This window comes from Phascolarctos cinereus, unplaced genomic scaffold, assembly GCF_003287225.1.
Source record: "Phascolarctos cinereus isolate Bilbo 61053 unplaced genomic scaffold, phaCin_HiC Scaffold_2;HRSCAF=192, whole genome shotgun sequence".
Lineage (NCBI taxonomy): Eukaryota > Metazoa > Chordata > Mammalia > Diprotodontia > Phascolarctidae > Phascolarctos > Phascolarctos cinereus.
The window spans coordinates 268,035,016-268,060,658 of record NW_027555625.1 but is presented as its reverse complement, the minus strand read 5'-3'; the positions used below and the strand labels follow the sequence as shown (position 1 = coordinate 268,060,658).

The window sequence follows — 25,643 nt, the reverse complement described above, 5'->3', positions numbered from 1 at the left end:
CAGTTTAGTTCTATAGAGGAATTGAAGAACCAAGATATAAAAGTGGTTTAGTAGAAGCAGAGTTCTCTTAAGGCAGCTCCATTATAACCTTTAAAATACAGTGGGCATATTAATTAATTAATTCCTGTGTTCTAATCAAGGCCTCCCCCAATGGTGTCCCTATGAGTAATAGAAGTAGACTCTTTCTCCTGTCCTTGCTTTATGCTTCTGTGAGAGTTAATCAGATGACATTTTAAAAGGATACTGAATTGTTAAAAGGAAGTTTTTGGATAAAGAAAGTTCCTTTAAAGCAGTACCATATTATGACATTTCAAGACAGACTGGAGATCAGGACCTGAAAGTAACCAGGGCACGTGCAAATAAGTCTTAATAAAAATTCTAAAATATTATTAATTTAAGGACATTGATAAGCGCCTTCAGCTCTATCATTTGTATGAGTGGCAAGTGACACATACGTGAACTCTGTCCAAGTGGATGTAGCAAGCCCTTTAAATCTGCCCCGCCCCTTTTAGCATGCGCGGCCTGTGGGGCGTGTTCTGCCAGCCACCGAAGGGTGAGGCTTGGGCCCGAGTCCTTCCGTGGGCGGGGCCGAGCTGGCTGTTGGGTCGAAGGGGGTTCCGGGGATCGGGAGCCGGCAGCGGAAGCGGAAGCCGGAGGCGGTGGGGCCGGCGACGGCGGCGGATTCGAGAGCCTGACTTGTCACAAGTGGTTCTGTGACCTGCTGTTCGGGGTGGGCGTGGGGCCTGCGGCCGCGGAGATGCCGTCAGAGGGCCGATGTTGGGAGACCCTGCAGGCTCTGAGGAGTTCCGACAAAGGGCGCTTGTCCTACCATCGCGACTGGCTGCTGAAGGGCGAGGTGAGCGAGGCGCCGACCTCCGCGCTCCCCCCCTGTGACGTCCCCGCGAAGCCACGCTCCGCGCCCCCCTCCCTCCCAGAGAGAACCGGGACCCTGCGGGAGAACGGGGGCGAGCGTGGGCGTCATTCCTAACCCTTTCCATAGTAGGCTACTGCCTTTTCTGGCCTCATCCCCCCCCCTTTTACCTACTCCCACCCTTGCCTCACTCCTGGAAACGGAAACGCCCCTTCCCCCGTCTTCATCTGAGGCCCCTCCCTTTTTCTTCAAGTCCCAATTCAGATGCTCTCCTAGAGAAAGCATTTTCTGACTACCTGTCCCCTTCTCCCGCTAAAGGAGATCTTTTCCTTCTCAAAGTTTCATGTGCCACTTTTCCTCTTTGTACTTTCTTCACTCTCCCTTTCTCCGTATTTGGTTGTTTTATTTATCCTTTCTTCCACTGTATTGTAAGGCCCTTGGAGCAGTGCCTTTGTTGTATCCGAACCCCCAGCGCCTAGCTCGGTGTGATATATCTAGTGGGTAGTTAAAAAAATATTTTTTAAAAATTTTGTCAAAAGTCTCCAAAGGATGAGGTGGCATTTAAGCTGGACTTTGATAGATGAGCAGGATAGTTCAAGTGGAAAAGCCAAAATAGGAAGCAGGTAATGGAGATGGGGATGAGGAACAAGAGATGTGTTTCCCAGCACTCTAGAACCTTAGAATGAATTATCTTTGACCCTTCAACAGGTTTTATGGATTCTACTTCTTAACGTTTTTCACATACATACCTTCTTTTCCATTCCTACTTTAGTTTAAGATATCTTATTTTATATCTATATTAGGATAGTAGACTCATAACAGGTCCGCCTTTTCTGTTCTCCATTGCTACCCTAAGTCCGACTCATAGTGTGCCAGGTGAATATACCTAACTCACACAGAAGTTGATTCTGTCGTGCAGGCTGCATCTGCTTATCCCCATCCCAGAAACATCTTTACAAAGTTCTTCACTGTCCAACAACATATAAAATCAGTTGATTAGAGAAAGTAATATAGGATAGGGGCAGGGGTGTGGTGCGAGTAGTTGACCTTACAAAGAGGGACTACTTCTCCTGAGGTAGGAGTGAGCAGTAGTAAAAACAGAGAAGTTTTGAGGTAAAGAGGCAGGAAAGTTGAGCCAGTGTGAGTCAGGGCTTCCTTCTTAGTAAAGTAGAAGACATGGTTATGTCTTGAAAGTGAAATAAATACCTGGGAATAGAATTAAGGGTTGGAGATTTGATGGAGTGGTAGAGTTCAGAATAGGCTACAGACTTCTCCATACATTTTCAGTAACAAAAAATGCTGAGTAATAGTGAGTGCCCAGCCAAATTGAATATTGGATAGTGGTTTGGCACTTTAAAAAGGAATAGTAAAGTTCATTTTTACACTCTTAGTTCTTAAATAGTGAAACCTGAAAGAGTAAATAATGCATTCTCTTCTGATGAAATTATATTTTAATGTATTCAAAGATATTCTTAATAAATTTTGACTTTTTTTAAAAAGTCCTTTACTTTATCTTTGATTTGGAATAGGGTTGAGGGAGAAGTTACAGTGAAGCTTTTTGCTATTTTTGGCCTCTAAGGGGAGACTTAATTGATCTTTCATAAGATGAATGGAAGATTTCGTGGACAAAATTATTTCTCTTTGGCATTGAGCTTTTGACGTGGAAAATGAATGCATAACTGGATTCTCTTCTCTCTAGGAGATTTTGGAAGAATGTATGTCAATTCCTGAGTTATCTACTTACTCTGGATGGGTGGTAGACCACATCTTGCCTCACTCTCGCCAGAATCAACTTGTCTCTGAGAATTCAACACTCTCCTCTGCTCCTGACCAGGTATTATCTATTCCTAAATCTCCTGCCAGACACGCAGAGGTATCCTCACCAGTTTCCCGTGCCGCTCCAAGTGGAACTCAGGTAACAGTTTAGCTTTAGCCAAAAGGATTGGTGACCCCCAACGTCATTTCCCAATAGTGGTTAAGAGGATTATCTCTTAATTTATTTGGGAGAAAATACTGATTGAGTGGATGGTATATAAAAACAAGGGTTAGTACCTAACCAAATTTTTTAAATTTCAAGATCATATAATGAATTAAAAGTAATATTTTTAGGCCAAATTCTTGGGAATCTTTAGAATTACTGGTGCCAATATGTGGATATTTCAGTGCTGCAAAAATATACATTTCAAAAATGTCTTGGCTGAGTTTTGCAAAAGTGTGCAGAGCCTTTATGTTATCTAATTGCTTTGTTATAGATGTGGAATCAGGATTGCTTATGTATCAGTTCACAAAAGAGAAGTGGTCGTAGGCTGTGTATGGCATTGCTTGTTCTACCCATGCTTCAACTACATTAACTATATTAAACATTATTTGCTAAGGATTCTGATTGCTACGGTATCTTATGTGTACAATCTGAGCTGAAGTGATTTGTGAACTGTTCTAGGGTTCATTATGAATTTTGTTGCCATAAATACTGGATGTCCTGGACAAGAGGCCCCCAGATGCCCAGCTTGTGTGTTTTGTTTTTTTGGTGGAGAGAAGCTTCTTTTCATTTCATTAGAGTCTAAAGATAACTGGAGATAGAAAGGAGGATTGCAGACAATGAGATCATAAACAAGGTTGAGTTCTGGCAGAGTCTCTGATTAGAGTTGGGGAAAGTGTTATGGGAACAGGCCACAGATAAAGGCTTAACTATCGACTTGCTTGAAGAGCTCTCAGGTGTCCTGGTTTGTTAGTTGAGGACACCTATTCCAGAAGACATAAGGTCATTTACTGTGATGGTTACGAACTTAAGGAATTTGCCACCCTAAGAGGTGGTCTAAACTGAAAATAGATGCACATTCCAGAATAATTTGAATAAATTTAAGGGGACACTTTTCAAATTAATGTTGTAAAGGGCAGTCTGTATTAACTTTAACATATTTTAGCATCACTTATGCCCTCATATAGGGTGCATTAAAGGTGGCTTTCTTTTTGGAGGGGAAGAAAGACTATTGAAAATATTTTGATTTTTTGTTGTTAAACAGAGTCAAGATGAATACAATCCAGCAGAATTTGTGATACTTCGCCCCTCCCGGGGAATGGAGGTAGAAGGATGCATTCGAATGTATGAGGAAGTACACAGGATGAAAGGAACCGTAAGTAAATCGAGGAGCAGTGGTTGCTAATTCTGGCCACACTGTATATGAATATAAGTTTAGCTTAAAAGTTGAGCTGGAGAGATACATTTCTCCCATAGATTTTAAAAAAACAAAATTCAGCCTTATTTTTGTATATGATTTGAGTGCTTCCTGCATATTAGGACTTGTGCTTTGGAATGAGTCTAGGGAAATAGATAGATTTAAAGTCTGGAAGGAACCTTAGTGGTTGTTTAGTCTAACCCCTTCATTTTACTGAAAAAGAAACAGAAGTCCAATGTTACATAGCAAGTGGCAGAGCCAGAATTAAAACCCAAGTATTCTAGATATAGCACCCTTTCTACTGCATTATTTAAAGTAAAGGCATATTTTTTAAAAAGCAAATAAAGGACAAAAATTTAGCACCTGGACTAGGAGTGTGAAAAGTTTTTAAAACTGTCAAAGGTAAAAAGAGAAAAAACAACAAAAACTCAGCCTTCTTCTGATCCATGCTTTATAGGAAATGGTAAAGATGAGACCACTTTTAGTCATCATTAAACATTAATGAATACTTACTACATTGAAGCCACTGGGAATACTGTTCTCTCCAGGTTCACTTTTTACCTTCTCAGTCTCCTTTGCTGATTCATTATTCGTATCACACCTTCTAACTGAGGATATTGTCCAAGGCCCTTTTTTTTCCCCTATACTCTTTATCAATGTCTCAGTTCCCATGCAGTTAACTCTTATGTAGAAGATTCATAGTTCTGTATATCCAGCTTCAGTTCCATATTACCAATTGCCTATTGAATATTCCTGGCTGGATGTCCTAGGGAAATCTTAAACTCAACATGTCTAAAATAGAACTCGTCGTCTTTTCCCTTAAATGTGTCTTTCTTCCAAACTAAGCTATTTCTGTCAAAGGCACCACCATTCTTCTAGTCTCCCAGGCTTACGACCTTGTTGTTAACCTGTTCTCTGTGTTCTCCTTTACCCCATTTATCAAATCAGGTGCCAAAGCTTATTATTTCTGTCTCGGCAACATTTTTGTTATGTAGTCCTTTATCTTAAGGTAAATATGACCTTGTCACACCCCCTACTCAGTAAACTCTAGTGGCTTTCTTTTGCTTGTATCATAGGACTTTTTAACCTTTTGTGTGGCATAGACCCCTTTGGCAGTCTAGTGAAGCCTGTTGACTCCTTCTCAATTTAAATGCATAAAATAAGATATATAAAGCTAATTATGTTATCAAGCTAGTTTTCAAATTTATCATTTATTTTAGCATTCATTTTAAAAAATTTAGTTCTGAATTCTTTCCCTCCCATCTCTCCCCTACCCATTTTGAAGGAAAAATGTGATATCAATTATAGGATGTAAAATCATGCAAAATATATTTTCATATTAGGCATGTTGAAAAATACAAGAAAAATAAAGGAAGTGAAAATTTTATGCTTCAGTCTGCACTCATAGTTCATTCTTTCTCTGGAGGTCCTTCAGAATTGTCTTGGGTCATTGTATTGCTGAGAATAGCTAAGTCATTCACAGTTGATAATTGTACAGTATTGCTGTTACTGTGTACATGGGTCCCCTGGTTCTGCTTACTTCACTCTGCATCAGTTCATGTAAGTCTTTCCAGGTTTTTTTGAAGTCTGCCTGCTCATCATTTCTTCTAGCCAATAGTATTCCATGACATTCATATACCACAACTTGCTCAGCCGTTCCCCAATTGATGGGCATCCCCTCAATTTCCAATTCTTTGCCACCTCAAAAAGAGCTGCTATGAATATTTTGGTACATGTGGGTCCATTTCCCATTTTTATGATCTCTTTGGGTACAGCACTAGAAGAGGCCTTGCTGGGTCAAAGGGTATGCACAATTTTATAGCCCTTTGGGCGTAGTTCCAAATTGCTCTCCATAATGGTTGTATCAGTTCACAACTCCACTAACAATGCATTAGTGTTCCAATTTTCCCACATCTTTTCCAGTGTTTATCATTTTCCTGTTTTATGTTAGCCAATTTGATAGGTGTGATGTGGTATCTCAGAGTTGTTTTGATTTGCATTTCTCTAATCGATAGTGCTTTAAAGCATTTTTTCATGTGACTATAGATAGCTTTGATTTCTTCTTCTGAAAATTGCCCATTCATATCCTTTATTTATCAATTGAGGAATGACTCACATTCTTATAAATTTGGTTCACTTCTCTATTGATTTAAGAAATGAGGCCTTTATCAGAGAAACTTGCTATAAATTTTTTCCCCCAGTTTCCTGCTTTTTTCCTAATCTTGGCTGCATTGAATTTGTGCAAAACCTTTTTATTTTACTGTAATCAAAATTACTCATTTTACAGACCATAATGCTCTGTATCTCCTCTTGGGTCATAAATTCTTCTCTTATCCATAGATTTCACAGCTAAAAATTTTCCACACTCCTCTATGCTTGTATTATCCTTTATGTCTAAATCATGTACCTATTTTGATCTTATCTTGGTATACAGCATGAGATGTATACCTAGTTTTTGCCAAATTGCTTTCCAGTTTTCCCAGAAGTTTTTGTCAAACAATGAGTTCTTGTCCCAAAAGCTTGGATCTTTGGGTTATTAAACTCTAGATTACTATTGTGTTACCTGACCTATTCCACTGGTCCACCACTCTTTCTTAGCTAGTACCAGATGATTTTGATAATTACCACTTTGTAATACAGTTTGAGATATTGTATTGGTAGGCTACATTCCTTCACAATTTTTTTCATGGATTTCCCTGATATTCTTGACCTTTTCTTCTTCCAGATAAATTGCTATTATTTTTTCTAGCTCGATAAAATAAACTTTTGGTAGTTTGATTGGTATGGCACTGTAAAAGGTAATTTAGGTAGACTTGTCATTTTTATTATATTGATTTAGCCTCATTGTTTGAACTAGTTTTTCAGTTGATTCTCCAGGATTCTCATAAGCATACCATCATATCATCTGCAAAGAGAGTTTTGTTTCCTTATTGCCTGCTCTGATTAATTTCTTTTTTTTGTCTTATTGCTATAGCTAGCATTTCTAGAATAGTATTGATGTTGGTAGTGATAATGGGCATCCTTGCATCACCTCTGATCTTATTGGGAAGGCTTCTAACATTTTCCTATTACAAATAATGTTGCTAATGATTTTAGATAGATACTACTTATTTTAAAGAAAGCTCCATTAACTCCCCTCACCTCTCTCTAAAAAGGTAAGAATTTTAAATAGGTTATATATGGGCAGTCGTGGACATTTTCCATATTAGTCATGTTGTGAAAGAAGAAACAGCTCAAAAGGATAAAGCCGCAAAAAAGATTTTTAAAAAGTGACAATAATATGGTTCAGTCTGCATTCAGACTCCCATCAGTTCTTTCTCTGAATGTGGATAGCATTTTCCATCATCCTTTATAATTGTTTGACCCTTTTTTTGACCATGGCTTTCAGGTCATCCAATAATTCTTAAATTATCTCTCCTTGATCTGTTTTCTTGGTCAGTTTTTATTCTGATGAGATATTTCACATTTTCTTCAGTTTTTTTTTCCATTCTTTTGATTTTGTTTTATTGTTTCTTGATGTTTCATGGAGTCTTTAGCTTCCTCTTGCCCAGATCTGATTTTTAAGGAATTATTTTTTTCAGTGAGCTTTCGTACCTCTTTTCCCATTTGACCAATTCTGTTTTTTAAATTGTTGTTTTCTTTATTATTTTTTGTGCCTTTTTTAACCAAGCTGTTGGCTCTCTGTTTTATAATTTTCTGGCATCACTCTCATTTCTTTTCCCAATTTTTCTTCTACCTCTTTTATTTCATTTTCAAAATCCTCTTTGAGCTGCTCCAGGAATTCTTGCTTGGTTTGTGTCCATTGCCCATTTTTTCTTTGAGACTTTCCCTGTAGCTGTTTTGACATCCTTGAACTTCATCTGTGTCTTGATGTTCCCTGTCAGCATAGTAGCTTTTCATGGTCAGGTGCTTTTTTTTGCTTGCTCATTTTTCCAGGCTATTTCTAAATTTTTACCTTTAGGTTAAAGTTGGGCTCCACTAGCAGAGTGGAGGGGACACTTTCCCAAGCTTCAGGTTTTTCATGCTGCTGTTTTCAGAGCTAGTTCTGAGGACCTGTAGGTTTTCAGTGCTTATTTTAAAGCTTGTTTGAAGGAGAGTATTGGGAAAGTTCAGCCAGCTTGCTGCCTGTGTGCTGCCATCTTGGCTCTGCTTACCTATCAAAATTTTTTTTACCTAGATTAAGAACACTTGCTCTCGTATAAAATATAATCTCCTTTATACTTTTTAAAGTCCCTTCACAACCTGCTGAGGGAATTGTGGAAGTTGAACCACACTGACCTCATCTTTTGATTCATTTGTGGATCTATCTCAGTTCCCTTTCTGTTCACTTATGGATTTAGTTCAATTTCTGTCTTGTAAGAAAACTTTATTCAGTTATGGGAATTGTGAGAAAATTTTATGGCATTGTTTGAACCTAACCCTTTGTGGCTAGGAAGCTAGACCCCCTCTACCTGTTGCTTAGAGACTCTTAACTAAGGACCTAGGTTGTGCTGACCAGAAACTCAGTCAGATCTGAAGGTTGATGGAAGTTGTTTTCTCACAACTGTACATCTCAATCAACCCACATGTCTTATCTAAAAACTGGCCCCATGCTGGTCAATCAGTTAGTGTTTCTATGTTCCTTTGATTATTTACAGACATGTGGAAGAAGTGAGACACCTCTTTTTCTGATTTCAGGGATTTGCATGTCTTTGCTCTCCCTGCTCCCAACTCTCAAAACTTAATCATTCCCCTATCACCTTGGAAAGCCTCTAATCTTTTCCGCCAGTTAAAAATCGGTTACCTAATTTTGTGTCCTGGTTTGTACCCTGTTAGTTTTCTTTTAATTAATTGGTCTTATTTGATTAATTATTTTTAATGCATAAAAATCTGTCTTCCCTTGTTCATTCTCTCCTCTTAGGAGTCTAGTACTAAAGCCGAGGAGGTCTGGTCCCAATTTATTATGCAGTTGGCATGCATAAGCTTAATAAATCAATATGTTTGGTAGCTCATACCTTGCTGATTGTAAGCTATCTTTCAAATATTCATTATATACCCCAGGTACCCATGGGATCTGAGGTGTCCCTAGCATTCTGTCTTGAGATGTTATAGAGGGCTCCCTTGATCCATTTCTCTGGCTTCAAAGATTCATAGGGGGGCCTATGCCCAGGAGGTAGAGTGCAGTTCAGTAACCAAGGGGACCCAGGCAAGACCACTGAGGGAAGACCAGCCCACTGAGAAGTTCTTCAGAGGGTAGAGTCTTCCTCTGGCATAAAGCCCTAATTTAGATACTAAAGCTGGAGGGATCAATAAAAATATCACTAACTAATGTCAAAAATTATTATAGATCTAGAGATTCTCACAAAATAAGAAGGAAATTATTATAACAGCTATAAGCAGTGACTCAAAGGAAAAAAAGTGGACTTTCCACAAGGACTCATGAATATCTAGAAGACAAGAAGCGAGAAATTAAATGAAATAAAATGAAATAAAAGTTCAAGGAAAAGGAATTCAGAGGAGAATAAATAGCTTAGAAGGTAAAGTGGTAAACCTTTCTCAAGCAACAGACTCCCTAAAAACTAGAATAGACTAAACACAAATCATTGCCTTGCTGAGATAGCAAGAAAAAAAGACTAAAATCAAAAGATTGAAAAAAAATAGAAATGTAAGCTATCTCATCTAGTAAACAGATCAAGGTGAGATTCTCAATTTAAGAATTAATGAACATCTTGAAAACCATGGCAAAAAAGCCTGGACACTATATTTCAGGAAATCATAGATGAAGAATAAAATATTTGGGCAGTTTTCATTTATGATTTGGAAGAAGCTATATGATGATGTAGTGCTAACATTTATAAAGGGAGAGAATAAACAGGTGTCCTGTGAGAACCCTAAGTATCAAGGGGGTCAAGAAAAACAAAGGACTTGTAGTTGGATTGGTTCTATTATGAGGGTTTGAAGAAGGGAGGGAAGTGAGGGTAAAAGGAGAAGAAATACACTAATATAGAAAGGAGGAAGTGTAACCTGCATGTGAGAAGACTATACCACCATAAAAGAAGGCGTATTGGGAGCAGACATCAGATAAATCTCATTTTGAAATGGACAAAGAAGGGTTGAATCTGTGTGTACACACACACACACACACACACACACACACACAGAGTTTAGTGTAGAAATAAATCAAAATCAGCAGGGAAACAAGCATTGGGGGGTGTGGGGAGGATAAGAGAGAAGATAATACTAGAGCGGGAATAGCAACGAGCGAAATAAACTTCCTATTCTTGAAGAAAGAAAGAATCAAATGGGGGAAAAAATAAAATCAAAGAACAGTAACCTAAGGGGATGTTCATCAGTTGGAGAATGGCTAAACAAATTGTGGTGTATGAAGGTAATGGAACATTATTGTGCCATAAGAAATTACAAAAGAAGGTGCAGCTAGTGGGTAGGGCACCGGCCCTGAGGTCAGGAAGACCTGAGTTCAAATCCAGCCTCGTATCAAACACTTGACCCTTACTAGCTGTGTGACTCTGGGCAAGTCACTTAACCCCATTGCCTAAAACAAAAAATCACAAAAGAAATGATTCAGGAAATTCTGGGTGGTATGTGAACCACAGTGAAGTGAGTAGGACCAGCAGAACAGTTTATACAAAATCACCAACATTATAAAGACAAACAACTTTGAAAGACTTAATTCTAATCAATGCCATATCCCCAGGGGATGGATGAAGGGTGTTATTTCCTCTGTCAGAAAGGTAACAGATACAGGGTGCAAAAGTGCTTGCATCCATTTTGGATGTGGCCCTTCTGTTGCTTTCGAAAGCTTGACTGTTCTTTCTTGTTATGAAAGTTTTGTTTTTCTTTCAGTTTTTAACTGGGGGTAGTTGGATGGGGGAAATTAACAATAATAATGTCAAAAATGAGAGGACTGTTGGAACATTATTTAAAACACACAGAAGTTCAGAAGGAAGCATAGACAAGCAAGACAGTTTTGAAAGTAATATGTGGAATTACATACTTTTTTCAGAATCCAGCAGTATGAAATGAAGATCACGGTTTCATGTAGAAACTTCTTAGGTTCCGCTGTGTTTATGGAAATGCTTTTTTTTCCTCTGTGTTTAAGTTCCAAATAAAGAATGATTTTTTTTAAGAAGACTTTTGGGGCAGTTAGATGGTACAGTAGATACAGCAACCAACCCTGGAATCAAGGGAGTCAGAGTTCATCTACTCAAACTCTGTTTTTACAAATTGGGAAACTGAGTCCCAGAGAAATTTAAGTAATTTGCCTAAGATAACATAGTTATGGGGCAGGCTTGACACAGGTCTTCTGTGTCTGCTTCTAGTATTTAAAGTTTTTCAATTTTTCTTTCAGAAAGGACTGAGGCAGTGGCAGGAAGAACATGAGAGGAAGGTACGGGTTCTGTCTGAGATGGCATCAGAGCAACTGAAGCGTTTTGATGAACGAAAGTCTTTGAAACAGCACAAAGAATACCAGGACCTTCGGGAGGTGATAGAGAAAAGGTGGGAACATCCAGAGGCTAACAAGTTATGGATGGTGTTAGGGAGGTTAGATAGAAATGGATAAGCAGTTATATTCCCAAAATGTAAGATATTGGCATCAGAATAAAAGACCCAGGGAAGATTATTTCCTATGAAAGATGATCTGAAATTTAGGTACCTTTAGTACATTTAGGAAAACAACTTTTTAAAGTGTTATTGATGGCTTTTATATTACAATTTTTTCTCAGTAAAACCCCTTCCCCACCACTGAGCCTTCTCTTTATCTCTGTTTTTCTTCTTCTACTGATGTAGATTACCATTTGTCCTTCCATTTATATTCTTAAAGAGTTGTCTAGGATACTAAGACTGTTTGTCTAGGATACTAAATCTGTTTTCTGGAGCCAAGTTTAGTCACTACAGTGATCTGAATGTAGTTATTTCTTAGTATTGTTTGTGTTATTGTACTAATTGTGTATGTCATGGAGAACAGTTTTTGAGTAAGCATTCCTCATGATTTTTTTCCTTTCTATATCCATTTCAGTTTCAAAGAAGCACAAGGTCAGCAGGAGAAGTTAAAAGAAGAACATCGTCATAGAGCCAAGGTCAGAGGCTTGGAAATAAATATGGATAGTGTGACTGAGAAGCTTTTGTGGGCCATTTTGTTTCCCTTTTGTAACCTCTCTATGAGACTATTGTAATCAGAGTCCTGGGTGGGCAGTGGAATACTAGAATTTGATTTATAGAATCTTAAATTCTGAAGAATTCTTAGGTCATGTAATTTAATCTTTCAAACAATGCAGAAATTCCTATTTTAGCATCCCTGACATCTGTCAACCCCTCCATTTGAACACCGCTGGTGATAGAGACCTCTCTCTATGTCACAGTACAACCAGTTCTGGTTTTTCTCACCGTTGGCTCTATATGATTCTGGAGAATTCCTTTTTTTGCCCTGGAGCTGCCCCTACTTACAGAATGGTTAGACTTTATAGAACTTAACATATGAAGGTAATGGGCCTAGAAATCATTTGAGAGAAGTCCTAAAGGCCAGGCTTTCACCTGATGGCTTCTTTGTAGATCCTCAACCTGAAGCTACGTGAGGCTGAACAGCAGCGGTTGAGGCAGATAGAACAAGAGCGGCTTAGAAAGGAAGAGGGTCAGGTTCGTTTGCGACGTCTCTATGCCCTTCAAGAGGAGGTGTTGCAGCTCAACCAGCAGCTGGACCCCAATTATCAGCACAAAGACCTGCTGAGAATAGACCTTTCTGGGTATGGAAGCAGAGGAAACCAGCTATGTGGGCTTATCTCGGGCATCATTCGAACCACCAGTGAGGTAAGAGAATCACCTAGCAGTTTTCTTCCTTTTCCTGAGCAGTCCTTTCTCAGGTTTTTTTTGGGTTTTTGTTTTGTTTTGTTTTTTTAAGGCAGTTGGGGTTAAGTGACTTGCCCAGGGTCACACAGCTAGTAAGTGTCAAGTGTTTGGTCTGAGGCCGGATTTGAACTCAGGTCCTCCTGACTTCAGGGCCAGTGTTGTATCTACCGCACCACCTAGCTGCCCCTCAGATATTTCTTTATGGGTGAATAAGTAACTACATTATTTATAGCTTTGTTACTACATACTAAGTTGTCATTTGACAACTTATGGCCTCAGTTTCCCTTTCTATCCACTTGGGGAGAGAAAGGTTTTTTTAGAAAGAACTCACTCTGTGGAAATCTTAAGCATGGGTCGTTGCCTACCATCATTACTGTTTGAGGGTGCGTTTATGTTTGTTTTCCCTACCATCATGTGTCAATCTTAGCATAGTAGAAAAAGATGGCTTTGGAATCAGGAAGACGTGGTTCTTTAAGTACAGCCTCTTACATATAATGGCTCTGTCACCTGGGCAAGTCACAATCTCTCAATGCTTTAAACAACTCTCTTATAAATTATAGAGCAAGTATCAGTCTACATTGGTAGAAGTTTTCTCATCAGGAGTTCTCTGCATGAAAGGAATGATAGGTTAGACCCAAAAAATCTTTTTGTATGATTTCATGTAAGCATTACATAATAAAAATATCTAAAGGCAATTTTGGTGGGTAATAAATTAATAGATTTAATCTTTGCATGCCATCTTGGGGGTGGGGGGGAATTTGAAACTCAAAATCTTATAAAAGAGAATGTTGAAAACCAAAAATAAATAAATAAATAAAGATTTTCTTGAAATAGATTTAATCTTTATTATCAAAAATTTTAGGTTTGTAGGGTTTGAGACTTAATACCTGGTGTCAAGAGAATTCTTTTTTTCCATGGTTAAAAGTAGCTATAATACCTTGGTGTAGAGTTCCTGAGTTCACCAAAAAGCAAGGGAGTGGATTATAACAGTGGTGCCTAACTCAAATAGAAATGGATCCCTGGAAACCACATTATTGATTTAGAAAACCACAAATTAACATTATTTATGTTATGTCGAATTTTTATTTATTTTGTTTAATATTTCTCAGTTGCATTTTAATCTGGTTCCCAACACCAGGATTTTCCTTCCTCAGGGCCACAAGTGTGATACTAGTGGATTATAATTATAATTCCTGTTGTCTAATGGAAATGACCCCTGAGGAAGGACTTTTTGGAACCTATTACAGCAGCTTCCTCCCCAGTTTGTTTCTTCTCTTGACAGAAGAGTGCTGATAAAAGGAATACTAAACATTTTTAAACATATATATCTTAGGGGCAGCCAAGTAGGGCAGTAGATAGAGCACCAACCCTGGAGTCAGGAGCACCTGAACTCAAATTTAGCCACAGACAATTACTAGCTGTGTGACCCTGGGCAAGTCACTTAAGCCTGATTGCCTCAAAAAAAAAAAAGCCATACATATTTTAAATTTTCGGTGAGATGATCCAGACTCTTGGTGGTATTTTGGTGTTGACTTATGTCCTTTTATTCTCTAAGCCCTCTCTGTTTCAGGAAGCTGTCCACTAAGCTCTGCTTTACTTTCGGTTGCAGAGAGGTTTTCCTACTCCAGAGGATGAAGCCATGGCAGAGCGTGCCCTGCAAGAAATGCAGCAGGTGCTTACTAGCTTGCAACAGGAGATTTCCAAGGCTATTGAGGAAAAGAAGAGACAAGATGAAGAGCAGGCCAAGGAGAAGCAGAGGGAATTACAGCAGCAACCAAAAGCAGAAAAGGAGACCCCAGTTCTTACCCAGTTCCCAGGAGGAAAACAGAGAGAAGGTAATAGATATTCATCATGTAGCTGTTCAGATGGCTAATAATACCTTATTAGGTAAATTTTAAAACATTTTTTAGAGGGACAGCTTACATGCTGAGATGAGGTAGATGAAACAGTCATTTCCATTTTGGAATGCTTTTACTAGTTAAGTCGCCATATAATCAGCTATGGCTTCTCACATGTTACTATTATATTTTGCTCTAATAAATGCAAATCCTGAGTTTGGACTCTGACTTTTCCCATGAGGTTCTTGGGATCTTCTGCAGTTTTCTTAGGGTGGATTTCTGAAAATTGAGCACCTATTGTGTACATAGCATTGTGCTAGGTGTCCTGGGATATATGATATAAAAGTATGAGACGTGGCTCTTTGTCCTCAGGCCTCCAGGTGAAAGCAGGAGACAGTACAATGCAGTGGTACCAGCACCTACAGGATGCTGCCAGTCAGTGTATGTTGGCTTTTGATGGATTAACCAACAGCAAAGATCATCAGGTAGGGGTAAGGGGCAATGTTAATGAATCTCTTGGTCCTGAAAGTTTTCTCCATAGAATTTGCCCGAAGGCTGTTCCTGGTCTCTGCCATAACTGAATGTAGCCAACATAATCAACTTGTCCTGAGTGGGATATATTAGCTTCTTCAAAACATTGTTTCATTCCCCTTCCTTTCTATCTGTTGTTGGGCAGACTAAAAAGATCAAGATGGACCTGCAGAAAGCTGCCACCATTCCTGTGAGTCAGATCTCTACTATAGCAGGTTAGTGTGGCCAAGATCCTGCCTCTTCATCTTAGAGTTTAATGAGAATGTGTTTAGGAAAAGAATGGGATGAATATACAAATTTATCTCTTTGAAGATTGGTATTTAGAGAAAAAAAATAAAGAACAATGATTAGGAAGACCCTCTTTCAGATCAAGTGATTACATTTTATGGACCTGGGTAAGGAATCCTCAGAATCACAAATTGTTGCTCAGTAGATAGTATAAACTCGAAGCCCTGGAGATCTAAAGAGGCAAGTTACTTCCTCCCCACAAGCCTCAGTTTTTTTCATTTATTAACTCATTATCTTCAGTCAAGCAAGCCATCACCCAAAACCTTTGGTCTCTGGCTCCTGTTATATACTATCTTGTTTCATGTACAAGACAATTCTTGTTCTGGAGGAGCTCTTATACTCATGAGAGAGACAGCACATATATGGTAGGTTTTTGCTGCAAGGCATGTGGAAAGACCTAGTGGTTGTTAGGGTATAGAGGCAAAGTAGATGGTAGTACTACTTACTTAATATCATTTCCACTAATAAAATCATATCAGTTTCTAATGTCAAACCATTTGACAATTCCAAGGACCTTGGTGGGAAGAACATTCTTTTCTGGTTCTTCAGTAGTTGTGGCTGTGGAGGAGGAGGTGGGGGCTACAGGACCTGCAGAGGCATTTGATAGGTCATATCTCCACAAGGGTGTTCCTCTGAATGATGGCTGCAGGGACTAGGCTAGTAATTGAGAAGAGGGAAAGTGAGTAGTATTTGTTCCTGGGGCTTCTTGGGTGTACCTGCTGTTTGGCAGTTGGTCAGCGGTTGGTGGCAGTGGGCCCTTTCTCCACAAAGTAAGATTGGTGGGGGAGATTTAAACCACATCTAAAGTGGTGGTAAAATATGACCTAGGAATAAGTGGTATTTGCATTACCATGTACATATTCTGGCACCACTGTTGGTACATAATGCGGGTGCTTTTATGACTGAATGTAAAGTTGTGTAACTATGTTTCTGGATGTTAGGGAATCCAGTTTTTCATCATTCTTTGATGTCATGCTCATCTCTCTAAAATGTGTGGCATTTAAAATATGAATGTGAATTAAAATGAAAAGTTTTGGAGAAAATTTCTGAGACTTCTGTAATGTTTCCTGAGATATTTATGGACTTCCTGGGTAGACAGGAGCAGGGGTGAAGAAAGGGAATATGAAGAAAAGCACTGCTGCGTGTGTAAATCTGCTGCAGCACTTAATGGTCTGTACTACTCAGTTTGAGCGGCATCACAGGGTTTTCATGTGTTATGTGTTGACTTCCCACCTAAGTTGTGAGCTCTCTGATTACAGAAAGTGTGACTGATGTTACTGTTGTAGCTGCCATTGTCCTAGCACAATGCTATGCTAGGTGTCCTGGGATGTATGATATTATTTAGTTGTGTGTTAAATATGAATGATGGCAGCATAGAGACGAATCATCCCAGACGTGCGTTTTAGAAAATTATCCTGTTGTTCGACCTTGATATGTGTTAAATAAGTAATTGAGGGGTTTGTTTGCATCGAGGTTTTCAGGCTTAAACTGCAAGCTCCCACAGTGCAAGGCCCATTTCTCTGTATTGTTCTGTGCTTTTATTAATTGTTTAATTGTGGTGTTATCAGAGGGACCACTAGGTGTGTGCTCAAATACTTGTTGATCATCTGTAGTTCTCCTTGTTCCTATGTCTTGTCTACCACAGGCTCTCAGCTGAAGGAGATCTTTGATAAGATCAACAATCTGCTCTTGGGAAAGGCTGTTCACAGTGGAGGTCGGGCTGTGTCAGTGACGAACCATCCACAAGGATTGGACTTTGTCCATTACAAGCTGGCAGAGAAATTTGTGGTAAGAGAAACTGTTTTGGAAAGGCTACATAATATAGTGGAAGCAGTACAGGCCTTGGGTGTGGAGAGAACTGGGATTCAAATCCCACCTCTCACTCGCTGTGGGACTTTGGACAAATCGCTTAACTCCTTTGAGCCTCAGTTTCTCTATCTTTAAAATACATTCTTGGCATGTGGCAAATGGTTAATAAGTGTTTTTCATCTATTCATTCATTCATTAACACCTATAGTACCAACTTCATGGGAAGGGGTTTTTTTAAGATTAAATAAGATAATATACAGAAAGCATTTTTTGTAAACTTTTTATGTGAATGTCAGATATTGTTGGTAGAGAGTTGTCTGGGGTGCTCACTGATTAGTTAAGTGACTTGCCTAGATTCACATAGTTAGTATATATCAGAAGCAGGACTTGAACCCTTGACCCTTGGCTTGTCAATCCTGACATTAAGGCATACTTTCTAACCAGTACAGTTACTGATTTGTATTGGCATAGGGAGTTTCCTCCCTGGGAATTCTTTCCAATAGTGTTGAAATCACAGGGTCAGAGTTGCTTTTATTTTTGGAGGCTGAAGAGAGAAGTAGAAGACTTCCCTGAAAACTGAGGCTACTTTTTTATTGGCAGAAACAAGGAGAAGAAGAAGTGGCTTCTCACCATGAAGCAGCATTCCCCATTGCTGTTGTGGCATCAGGAATCTGGGAACTCCATCCCAGAGTGGGGGACCTCATCCTTGCTCATCTCCACAAAAAGTGCCCTTACTCTGTGCCTTTCTACCCAGCCTTCAAGGAGGGAATGGCCTTGGAAGAATATCAGAAGTGAGAATACTTTTACTTCAAACCATTTAGCATTTATTGGAATGATCATTAAAGAATAAAGAATTAGATTTCTTTTTGTTCCTGTCACAGAAAACTGCTATTAAGAGAAAAACTAGGGGCAGCTAGGTGGCACAGTGGATAGAGCTCCGGGCTTGGAGCCAGGAGGACCTGAGTTCAAATCCGGCCTCAGACACTTGACACTTACTAGCTGTGTGACCCTGGGCAAGTCACTTAACCCCAATTGCCTTGCCAAAGAAAAAGAAAAACTGCTTGTATTTATCAAGCACCCTCCTTTATCTTAGTCTCCCTTGTGTCACTTGTCAACAATTAACCTTTGAGTTTACCCCCCAATAGAATTAAATCATTGTTTTACAAAGTATAATGTGACATATAGGTTTAAACTTTGATCTAGCTTCTGTAGTCCCTGCTATATAGTTGACATGAATGGTTATCCTTACCATTTAGTTGGGAAAAACAAATTGAGAAGAGAACTGAATTGACAAAGGTCATTCATTTAGTGAAAAAGATCTCTCATATATTGAATGCACCCTCTTCTTGCCTGTTTTCTATAATCCTAGCTTCATTCACTTGCCACCATGTCCTGTATAAGGCCTTTCATGTTCTACATAGTTTTTAGCATATTTTCTCTCTTGAAATTATTTTGTATATACTTAGTATTTACTTGTGTGCATTATACACATCACTATATTACAGTAAAATTACTCGCAGTGGAGTGTAAGCTTCTAGAGGATGGAGACTATTTTGTTTTTGTGTTTTCTATACCCAGTGTCTACCACAGTGTCTTACACAAACTTGGTGCTTGATAGATATATGTTATATTGAATCGAAATGATAGAATAGAAAAATGCAGATTCTCCCATTGCTCAATCCAGTCCTCTGTCAGAGATTAACCATGCCTTTTGCTGCAGACTGAGAAATCTTTGTGTGTCTGATTTGTCAGGAGAGGGAAGGAATAGGTTTTTGTAGCCACAAGAGGTAAATTAGATTGCTAAACTAGCAGCTCAGGTTCCTCATTCTCATTTTATCCTTATCACATTGAATGTTTTGGTTTTTTTCTTTACAGGCTCCTTGGCTACCAAGTAAAGGATTCCAAAGTCGAACAACAGGATAATTTTCTGAAACGCATGTCTGGGATGATTCGTCTCTATGCTGCCATCATTCAGCTCCGTTGGCCTTACGGAAATAGGCAAGGGGTAGGCAGGAGGGACTTCCCAACTGTAATAGGAGGTTGGACCAGATTCTCTAACAATGGAGATTTTGTTCAGAAAATGCTCTGTCAGGACATATGGGAAATGCTGTTCATTTTCTTCAGGAGAGAAGTCTCACTGAATGAGCTGATGGGGCGAGGTATTGTTTAGGGAGGAAGGAACAAGTGGTACTCGAGGAATGAAGATGAGCACAAGGCAGTGTGTTTTGTCAGTAAATAATGGACTGACTGCGCTAGTTAAGGCCTTCCAGATTTGGGCTCAGGGTCTTCAAAGTGTGATTTGCTGTGGACCTGTTTTCACTCAAGCCCAAAAGGGAGAAAAAGAAATATAAACTACTATTAGTAATGTAAAATGTAAGTATCAACATTGAGGAGGTGAACTATAGTCTCTGAAATTGAGTCAGATATCTCAGGGATCCCAGGAAGGAAAAGTTAGGAGACTCAGTGGATTAGTCCGTCCCATTAAAAAAGATTCATTCTATTTGTCATTCCCATCCTATGGCAAAGATAGATATAGCTGTTAATGGGGTTTCCTCCATCCTTTAAAAATTCTATGATGAAGGGAGATTCTCTGGCTTGAATAAAGATTGTTAAATGATTGAATTCTGCTTCTAGGCTCATCCTCATGGCTTAAACCACGGCTGGCGCTGGTTGGCACAAATGCTGAACATGAAACCTCTGTCAGATGTGACTGCCACTCTTCTTTTTGACTTCTTAGAGGTACATGGTAGCATCCTTTCCGGATGAAGCCAATGGGCAAAGATGCCTTTTAATTCCTTGGCCAATAGGAGAATGTATTGAAGGGCAATAGAACTGAAAGAACATGTGCTTGGGAGATATTGAGGCAGTAGCACATCCCAGGAATCCAGGCTTACTTGTTTTGTTCAGAACTACAACAGTAATTTAGGGGAATTCTGAGCTAGTTGTTTTTTCTTTGTGTGTTAATTTATTCCATTGTAAGTAGGACTGATCCTACCAGTGATGTGGAACCTGTGGCCTCAGGTCCACATGTTCCCCGCCCCTGTTAGTCCTTCCAGGGTCAGTGACTCCCTTATCTCTTCAGCAAGCCTGCACAACCTGCAACCCGCCAAAGAATTTCCTCTACGTACAAAGGATGTTTTCCTCTACATTTTTCTCAGGACACTGGAAATACTTTGGAGGGCCATAAATGGTCCACAGGCCACAGGTTATGCAGGCCTACTCTTAAGGCATCTACCTGGCAAATTCATTATCTGGAATATATCTGAAAAACAGGTTGTAAAAAGGCCATTGAACAACCAAAATGAGTATTACAAAGTCTCTACTTTCTTATAGGGTAACCCTTCAAGTCTTCACTTAGCGTATTCTGTTTCATTTTAGACACAGTTCTAACCACCTTGGTCATTACTTTTCCTAGCCCTGAGTAAATTAGAAGCAATAAATTTGGAAAAAAAAATTACTTGAAATTGATGTACTGGCAATAGCATGAAATTATTGCTAACACACACACACACACATACACCACATAATGCACAGTGGTCTAGGACTTGGGAATCTCTTGACTCACTTCTTAAAGTAGCCTATTCACTGAATGAGCATTGCCTCACTCAGGGTGAGAACTGGAAAAGACCTTATCTTAAAAAGGCCAAGGTCTCCCACTGCATCCTGGGACATCTGCAGTCATCCTGATCTATATCTGGCCACTGGACCCAGATGGCTCTGAAGGAGAAAGTGAGGCTGGTGACTTTGCACAGCCCTCCCTCACACAAATCCAATTCAATTGCAGGTCATGTCATCATCTCCATGGTGTCATGGTCCTCTTCAAGAATGAAGGATGAACCACAATGAAGTAGGAGTATACATTTCAGTTGCAAGCATATCACTATATTGCAGAATAATTACAGCTTATAGTCTCTTCTCACATCAGTAATAGATGTTCATAATGTTGACCTTGGTTCTTGAAGAAAAAGTTACTTATGTTTAGTGTACCTAGATTAAGACAGGGAAGTCTCATCTTCTGCAAACCATCAAAAATGGGTGAGATGAAATTTTGACTTTTAAAGGTATAAGCTAGAAAAAATTATGTGGAATAATTTCAGTGGTATTTGGTAAATGAGACAAATACTTTAGGAAACTATTGGCTGCCACTGTTGGCTGGGTCAGTGGCATGATTGGCATGCTCTGTGGGAAAAGTAGAAAATAAAAGGTTGTTTGGGCCTTCTAGATCTTTCTGGGTCAGTGGAAGTTTCTATTTCCTCTCTGACACTGATTGCCTGCCTCTTCCAGGTATGTGGGAATGCACTCATGAGACAGTACCAAGTTCAATTCTGGAAGATACTACTACTCATAAAAGAAGAATATTTCCCCAGGTACCAAAGTTGATGAACAGAGACAACATGGGTTATTGGATACAGTTCTGAATTAGATACCAAAAAACAAAATTTCTGTTACTAATATTGAGCAATATCATTATATAAAGAAAGGTACTTCTTCCACATTGATATTTGATAACATTTGAAAGCTGATAAAAATGTCCACAAAGCATTTTTGGCCCCTTCAAGATAGCTCTAGTTAAGGACTGTTTGGGGTTAGTATACATGGCATTTCTCACTTGTCTTACACACACACACACACACACACACACACACACACACACACACACACATATAAAATTAGCTAAGATGTTTCTTGTACATCTTAAGCCAGTAAGACATGCATCTGCAGCCAATAAATTGTGATAGCATAAGTGATCACCTAATCTGGTCAGTCTGGGGGGCTGTAGTTTTCCCTGTGTGTGTATCTTAGTAGTGTTTCCAGTTGGGAGGAAGATGATGCCTGGAGCTGCTAGCATATCCCATCAAAAAAGTTGGGAATCCTTGCACTACAAGCTACAGAATCCTCAGTTGAGTTGATGTTGTAAAGATTATTTGAAAATTAGGGCTGTTGGGGGCAGCTAGGTGGCACAGTGGATAGAGCACCGGCCCTGAAGTCAGGAGGACCTGAGTTCAAGTCCGTCCTCAGACCAAGCACTTGACACTTACTAGCTATGTGACCCTAGGCAAGTCACTTAACCCCAATTGCCCAAAAAAAAAATTAGGGCTGTTTATTCTAGAAAAGATTCAGGGAGGTGGGAAGTATTATAGCTATCTTTGAAGTATTTGAAGGGCTGTTTGTGAAAAAAAGGTTAGGCCTCAGAGGACAGAACTAGGCTTTGATAGGTGGAAGTTGCAGAGTCAAACTTAAACTTGATGCTAAGAAAACCTTAACAGAGCTGCCAAAAAGTGGAATGGGCCTACTTTGGAGGTAATGGGTTCCTACTACTTAAAGGTCTTCGAGCAGAAGCTATGTGACCATTTGTCTGGTACACTTAAATGGAGGATTCCTTTTTGGGTATGAGCTAGACTAGATGGCTAGTGATGCATTCCAACTCTGAAATTCTGTGACAAGACTGTACTTAACTAAGCTCTGAAAGACAGATGTCTGTTGTTTGCCAACAAGGATAATCCCGACTCTCCCTGTCTTCCTTTAATGTTTCTCTTGTGCATCTGAACTTAATTTCTTTTTCTCTCTTTAGAATTGAAGCTATCACCAGCTCAGGACAGATGGGGTCTTTCATACGTCTCAAACAGTTCTTGGAGGTAAATTAAATGTCTGAGAAGTTCTTGGATCTTTATTCCATTATTGTCATGTCTTCATTCCTTCTCTTCATTATTTTGTGTATCCTGGCTTTTTGGAACTCTTCTTTTCTCTGGTCTGTTTTTTTCCCTTACTTTGGTTTCAGTTCAGTAATTGAGTTCTCATCAACTTTCACTAACCACAGCCTACTCCTCTAGATAGTTGGGTGCCCTACCTTGGATAAGTTGTTCTAGAAATCAAAGAATCATCCATTTAATTTGTTATTTTGGTTCCTCCTTTATTTTAAGGAATTTTCATATTGTCCCAACATCCCTTTCTTTGTCTCAGAGCTCATAAACTAGGAAGTGTGGTAATCTCTCCAAAGGAACGAACTTTTCCCGTAGAGTCTTTCCAAATGCCAAGAAAAAGCAAAAGGTTAATTTTCAAAAATAATTTGGTGGCATAGTATTAGGACTACCAGCATAACCTGCAAACTCCTCATTGAGTTGGATTTCATTAGTAATGGTGAAAGATAAAATCAGGCTCACCTAAGCAAAGCTTTTCATTTAGAGCCATCTCACCTTTTTTTTTTCTATTTTTTAGTTACGTATTCAGACTTGTGAGATTTTATTGTTGTTATTGTTGTTGTTGAATACTTTCCACCTGGCATAACATCTTCTAACTCGTTTTGGAAATGCTTCTACAGACAATCATTCATTTTTTTTTCTTCTTTCCTAATCCAGAAATGTCTGCATCACAGGGAGATTCCTGTCCCAAAGGGCTCTCTGCCCTCTTCTTTCTGGCGTTCCTGATGGTGGCTTGGGTGCTGGTTCCTTTCTTGGAGGGAAAGAAATAAAGGAACAAAAGACAGCAGAGTTTGGGGGGAAGTTGTCTCAGATTTTAAAATCCGAAAATGTAGTGGGTTTTTTTTTAATCTCATGGCCAAGGGAGGTTATTTTCACAGTTTTAATGTCTTCTTGAACTTGATCATGAATTACATCAAGGAGTCTTCACCTAGTAGACATAGTAGCCAAGAAGAGGATTAGCTTTTATAACCATGGCATAGTAAAAGGAATTTGATAGTTTTATTCTTTATGAAAGATATTTAGTTAATAATTATGGTAGTAAGTTTACATTCATAAATCATTTCATGACTATAAAGTGCTTTCGAATTATCTTGCTCCTTACAACAGTACTTTCAGGTAGGTAGTGCAATTAGTATCATCCCTATTTGACAGATGAAGAAACAAGCTCAGGAAGTTTAAGTGACTTGTTCAGTCACACAGCTTGTAAGTGGTGAAATTGGCCTTGAACCTAGATCTTTTGACCCCAAATCCAGTGCTCTTTCTGCTATAGAACTTGTCCCAATTTTCTTTCCTTTCTTTATAGCAATTTGGGCATTACATTTAGAGGAGAGCTAATTGCTCATATTCAGGTGACTCTCTTGAAAAGGAGCAAAGTTTTAGAGAGTACTTTTTAGAATTCTCATTAAATGGTAATAAATATGGTACAGAACCCTTTATAATTGTAATCATAAGTAGTTTCTGTTAGATTTGCTTCTGACAACTTTGGATTACAGGTGGTTTCAAGATTGTGTTAAATTCAAAAAGGCATGCTCACATAAGTGACATGTATTAAATCTAAAAATGCATTTGGGGTGGCTGAGCCAATTTGACTAGAATTAGTGACAGTAACCAGGTGCCACCTTGAATTAGGAGTTTTTTGCATGGTATTGATTTCTTTAGACCTGGCTTTAGTTTTACTTGTCCACCTCACAGAAAATTCCTTAATTTTTGAAGTTAGTGTAGGATTTCCTGAGGTCAGTGCCATCTGGATTAAATGTGGAGGGAGTTTTCATGAGCCACAGATTGAGTGTAAAAAGATAATGTTAATAATCTGCAAAATAATAAGAATACATTTGTCTGTCACATCCATCAGGGAAATCCAGAGCTTGAGTTGTTGGTAGATTCTGGATTTGTTGTAAGGAAAAGAACCATTCCCTTTTATGCCTCAGAGGAAACAACTGTAGATCTATTACTTGATGTCAAATTAGGATGTGTGTAATGTAAAGCTAGTAATTTTTTAATACTTATGTAGTATGAAGTGATTCATTCTGTGAATGGTTGACTACACTTCTGAAAAAGAAATAATAAAAATTTTATTTCTAACTTGTGGCAAGTTGGTTCTTGGTTGTGTCTTTGTTAGAACAGTATGGTTAATTCTTTATGACTTTAGCTGTGTCTTTGGGGTCATGGTGTGGTGTCTGTAATATAATTATATAGTTGTTAAGATGGCCAGGGTTCTTATTCTCTAATCTTGGGAAAATTGCTCTTTTTTTAGTTCATCTACTGTATAACTAGTAACTGAGCCCCTTCTGTCTAGCAGGGGTGTGATTAGACTAGTTGATTGTTAACATAGTATTTTATTTAATAAGTGCAAGGTCACTTAGTAATCTTTAGACAAGTCCAGTGGATATGGTTTATGTAAGTTGATCTAGAACTGGAGCGTATCTAATCAAATCCTTTTATTTTATAGATGAAACAGGTGCAGAGAGATTAAGTGATGTGCACAAGGTTATACAGGTAGTATCAGAGATGATATTTGAACCCAAGTTCTTTGTCTCTAGATCTAGTGCTCTTTTCACAGTACTACACTTCCTCCTTTATACAAATA

At 38.9% G+C, this 25,643-nt stretch overlaps 1 protein-coding gene across 1 annotated transcript; it reads left to right on the top strand.

The window, feature by feature from the left end:
* The first annotated feature begins 471 nt into the window (after positions 1–471).
* On the top strand, positions 472–25,144 carry GLE1 (GLE1 RNA export mediator). Its single transcript, XM_020965548.2, has 16 exons — positions 472–856; positions 2,571–2,786; positions 3,895–4,005; positions 11,396–11,544; positions 12,065–12,125; positions 12,598–12,852; positions 14,501–14,726; positions 15,102–15,214; positions 15,406–15,475; positions 17,194–17,336; positions 17,958–18,148; positions 19,233–19,362; positions 19,992–20,096; positions 21,642–21,724; positions 22,930–22,993; positions 23,714–25,144. Exons 1-16 carry the CDS (start codon positions 758–760, stop codon positions 23,780–23,782), a joined length of 2,085 nt encoding a protein of 694 aa, XP_020821207.1. The 5' UTR covers positions 472–757; the 3' UTR covers positions 23,783–25,144.
* Positions 25,145–25,643: the final 499 nt, after the last annotated feature.

Coding starts and splice junctions, on each gene's coding strand:
- GLE1 (XM_020965548.2), top strand. CDS start 758: ATGCCGTCAGAGGGCCGATGTTGGGAGACCCTGCAGGCTCTGAGGAGT. Junction 12,126..12,597: donor AACATCGTCATAGAGCCAAG/GTCAGAGGCTTG, acceptor GCTTCTTTGTAG/ATCCTCAACCTGAAGCTACG. Junction 19,363..19,991: donor CTTACGGAAATAGGCAAGGG/GTAGGCAGGAGG, acceptor TTCTGCTTCTAG/GCTCATCCTCATGGCTTAAA.